This window comes from Mytilus californianus, unplaced genomic scaffold (assembly GCF_021869535.1).
Source record: "Mytilus californianus isolate M0D057914Y unplaced genomic scaffold, xbMytCali1.0.p SCAF_20, whole genome shotgun sequence".
Classification (NCBI taxonomy): Eukaryota; Metazoa; Mollusca; class Bivalvia; order Mytilida; family Mytilidae; genus Mytilus; species Mytilus californianus.
The window spans coordinates 2,209,548-2,214,122 of record NW_026262669.1 but is presented as its reverse complement, the minus strand read 5'-3'; the positions used below and the strand labels follow the sequence as shown (position 1 = coordinate 2,214,122).

The 4,575-nt window shown below is 33.6% G+C and overlaps 1 protein-coding gene across 1 annotated transcript; it reads right to left on the bottom strand.

Annotated features, from left to right (window-relative positions):
• Window positions 1–664: 664 nt before the first annotated feature.
• On the bottom strand, window positions 665–2,024 carry LOC127731645 (uncharacterized). Its single transcript, XM_052240399.1, has 2 exons — window positions 1,809–2,024; window positions 665–1,182 (listed from the first exon to the last, which is right to left on the bottom strand). Exons 1-2 carry the CDS (start codon window positions 2,002–2,004, stop codon window positions 761–763), a joined length of 618 nt encoding a protein of 205 aa, XP_052096359.1. The 5' UTR covers window positions 2,005–2,024; the 3' UTR covers window positions 665–760.
• Between the last annotated feature and the right edge of the window lie 2,551 nt (window positions 2,025–4,575).

The following is a 4,575-nucleotide window of genomic DNA, read 5'->3' as shown; positions in this document are numbered from 1 at the left end:
AACTAACCATGCATTCTGTTTTTCAAAATTCAAAGACCAAAAAATGAATAAAGACGTTCAACGCATAACATATAATGAATAAATCATATTTAAAAAGAGAAGCGAAAAATATCAAAGGGGCATTCAAACTCATAAGCCGAGAACATACCTTCAACAAAAGACCAAAGGACACATAACAATTTAAAAAACACAAAATAAAAAACTTAAGACTGTGCAACACGAACTCAACCAAACAAAAAGTCCGGATGCTCGATGTAAGTTAGGAACGTTAGGAAAACAAGTGTTTTTTCACATTCAATAGTCATAATTTTTTTAAATGTTTCTTTATCATGTTTAAAAAAGCAAAAAGTCGAAAATTTAAAGAATCTTTTAATATCAAGTTGAAGAAGCCTCTAAAAACTCGGGTGTGGTATTTTGTGTAATCACTGTAATGCAGGAAATCAAATAATGCATGGTATGCATAAAATAATATTCACATCTAATCAACGTTCCACAAAACCTACAGGGATACAAATTTGAACTCTGGTTTGAGGTACAAAATGTTCATTCAAGGAATTTCTTAAATAAATCCGTAGCATTGATTTTTTCAGTGAAAACATTATAATGTATATAACCTTGTCCTGACCAAAAAGATGTTTGATTTGCCATTAATAGTTAAAGAATATTATGCATTAAAATATTTTTAATTGTAGTTTTACATACGACAATTTATATTCATTTTTAAACATAATTTGTGTTGTCAGACGAAACATATTTAGTATTAATATCCTCCACGAGAACCTCCACCGGAACCTCCATCTGCCACAACAATATATGAATTCCCACTGCCATATCCAGATCCTCCTCCATATCCAGCACCACCTCCATGACCAGATCCTTTACCATATCCAGCTCCTCCTCCATAACCAGATCCGCCACCATATCCAGATTTAACTACATATACAGCTCTGCCACCATATCCAGCTCCGCCGAAATATCCTGCTCCGCCCCCATATCCTGCCCCACCTCCAAATCTAGCTCCACCACTGATTCCTCCAGCGTAACTACGGCTAGTTACTTTTAACACCTTGCAGCATGTATACCATTTCCAAGGAAACAATTTGGTAAGTCTGCATTGTTTGTCCAAACGAAATTCTCCTTTTAGACATTGTCCTGGACGACAGGTACACCACACGCGCCCATCTATATAAAACGATGGCAAACATTCATAGAATTGTATTCAAAACGTATATTAGTGTATCGATTATCAAATGACTGACATTAAAAATAATGTAACTTACTTTGAAGCAATGTTTAAAACCTACTGTCCCATCAGTAACAAAATAATGATCATAAGACGAGTGAGTATTAGGCCACTGTTAATGATAAGAGATATACAGGTTTCATGATGAAATTGGTGTATCTGGTCGATACGTTTGTAGAAATTTATTGATATCTATTCATTAAATTTAAATTTATTTTAAATATCGTACAGGCTTTACTAGGATAAACGTTTTGATTTAGACAGTAAATGCAAAAGAACAAATATTCTACAATTCCAATTGAAATTGCAAGGAAACATAGCAACCATTTTCATTTATAAATTTATAATGCTGATGCACGATTCTATAAAGAACGTTTTATCTTACTCACTAAAGACATAACATGATTTTTTTTTAAATAATTGACATTTAACATGCCTTACTTAATTGATATTCGAGAATAATGATCCTGTTATAGTTCATGGAGATTCTTTTTCAGTTATATATCAAAGTAGTAATTAAGTACTGGTAATTTAAAAAAAAACAATTACTGTTACATAAACTGACCTCCTTTTCCTTCTCCACCACCGCCGGATCCTCCTCCTCCGCCTAATACCAATCTTACGGCACCACCGCCTGATCCCAATCCTCTGCCACCACCGACATGCCCAATGCTTCTTTTACCACCATATCCTTGGTCAGATTTCACCGTGCTATATGCAGCTGCGACAAAACTCCACAACAGTAAAGTTATCATATCCATGGCTACTTTTGTTTGATGGTTTTAAGCAAGTGTGGTGATACGACTGCTTAGATCTGTATTTATACCTTAAGATGTAATCAGAAACACTTTGATTCTGATTGATAATGCTTACACAATTAAACTTGATTGATCATTAGAGATTCGACACGACTTTTAAAACAGCCATTTTAAAATCAAAAGAAAAAAATATTCTTTCATAATATATATTTTTAAATACTTTTCAGTCCATCTTTGATAAAGTTACATATGTTTTTTTTTTTTTATTCTTTTCCTTTTTGCAATGTTTATACTCGATATCATATAAGGTCATTGTCAATGTGGCGTTGCTGTATAAAAGTTTATTTGATGGACAACAATCAATGTTATATATTATATCAAATGGTAACGTTTTGAACGTATACACTCCCAAGGATGACTGGGAATAGAAATATGGTCAATCAGATATTTTTCTGACAGTATGAAGCCATTACCATAGTAGAGCGTCCGTTCGGTTGTGCGGAATTTACAAATACGAAATCAAGTCCGGTCAGAATAGGGACGTTAGATTCGATGCCTTATGTAAAGAGAGTGTCACAATTTATGCACGTTAAGAACTCTTGAAACTACTGTTTGAAGGGTCCGTAGGTGGCTTGCTTCAAGGTACCATTTCTGTTCTTATCAAATAAACCATAATTTTTCTGTTGCACTTCAATTTCATCAACCCGGACGGCCTCCAGTAGACTACTTAATGTATTTATTCTGAATTTGTTCTCGTCCTGAACATACATAAAATATTTTACACTGGACGATTTAGACAAAAAAATTTAAATATAATGGCGTTTTTTTTTGTTTTTTTTTTGTATTGGCTTGCAAGTCAAGAATCCAAACTCATTTCAATCCGTATGCATGCAACCTTAAATTCGACACTAAATCATGTTTAGTTTTGGAACAGTATTGGGTGTAAAAATTGAAAAGTGAAACAAGTGAGTCAACAGTACGAACCATTTCGTTAAATGCTTCTTTGAACAAACAAAAGTTCTTTTACGGGTAAAACGTTTATTTATACTTTTCCTTGATACAAAGTTTAATATATACGTCTACAAATCACATTTGAAATACAACAAAAACATAACAAGCGATAAACACAAATCAACGATACAAGGGTTCTAAAATAAATCGAAATCGGCTGCCTGTAAAACATTTAATATGAATACATGAACGACAAATTTAATAAAACACATATCAATACAATAAAAAGTTATGTTCGGTTGACTCGTAGGGGCCATGGTGGCTGTATATGCTAAGTACTCAAACTACTGTATCACTAGCCTGTCAACACTGAGGTCGTGAGTTCGTATCCCGCAAAAGGCAGGTGCGCTCGACTCAAATCATAATTGACTAATTTTGTCAGTTTTCCTACCAAAGGCCGGGGGTTCTCTCATGCACACTGGTCGCTTCGGCTACCTTCGCCAATAAAAAATGACATCCCAAAATAGCACAATAGTGCTGAAAGTGACGTTCATTGCCAATTAATCAATTATCGATTGATTCGTTTTAGAAAAAGATGTACAAACATAAACTAACTACAACGATCATAGTCAGTTTGATAAACAAGATGTAGCAGGATGATATACTCTCATTTTACATATCAAGGCAACGTTATACAGACATTAAAAACTGAAAGGTCAAGCCAAAGGATTGCTTTTTAATAAGAAAATGAAATACCAGGGAATAGTATTAAGCAAATCTCGTTAATCAATATTCAATATACAAGCCTGATGACAAACCTTCATAAATGAAATGTACTGAACACCTACAAAAAGCAAAAGTGTATGCGTTGACAGCAATATTGGCCTGTTAAATGTCTCTTGTTGTACATGCAACACCTGTTTTGCAAATTTTGTTTTGGTAAAAAATGTCAGTGTATGAGTAAAGGCACATCCGGTGTTAATACAAATACGACGATTTGATTTAAAGCGGGTGTGTAATTTAGACATCAGTTTTACAACTTGACCACTATTCGTGTTGTTCAGCCTTTAATTCCTATCTTGTGTTTTGTATAATGTTTGTCTTTTGGTTTTTTATTTTCTTTTTTTTTTACCATAGAGTTGTCAGTTCATTTTCAACTGATGAGTGTGAATGTCCTTTGGTATCTTTCGCCTCTCTTTGACAGAAGTGTGTCTCTTCTATGAGTAACCAAGTCCCCCAGGTCTCTTGTTATGGTTAAATTGTCGATGCTCGTTAAACGTTATATCGTTAATTCGTCTTTTAATTAAACGTAAAGAGAATGGCAGTACTTTGATGCTATTTGTTGTATACTACGATAAAGAGATATGGTTACATTTACAAAATTGATTATTTTAAACACGTTATTAGATATAGGAAGATGTGGTATGAGTTCCAATGAGACAACTCTCCACCCAAGTTACAATTTATAAAAGTAAACCATTACCGTTTAAAGTGATACGGATTACTTGTTCTTAGTCATATAAATGAATTGTTGTGCAGCAATATTACTGGGGTGTCAAAAATGGGTAGTTATACGAGAATGATAACTTTTTTAATAACTTCCTACTTTCTCGTATTTCCTTT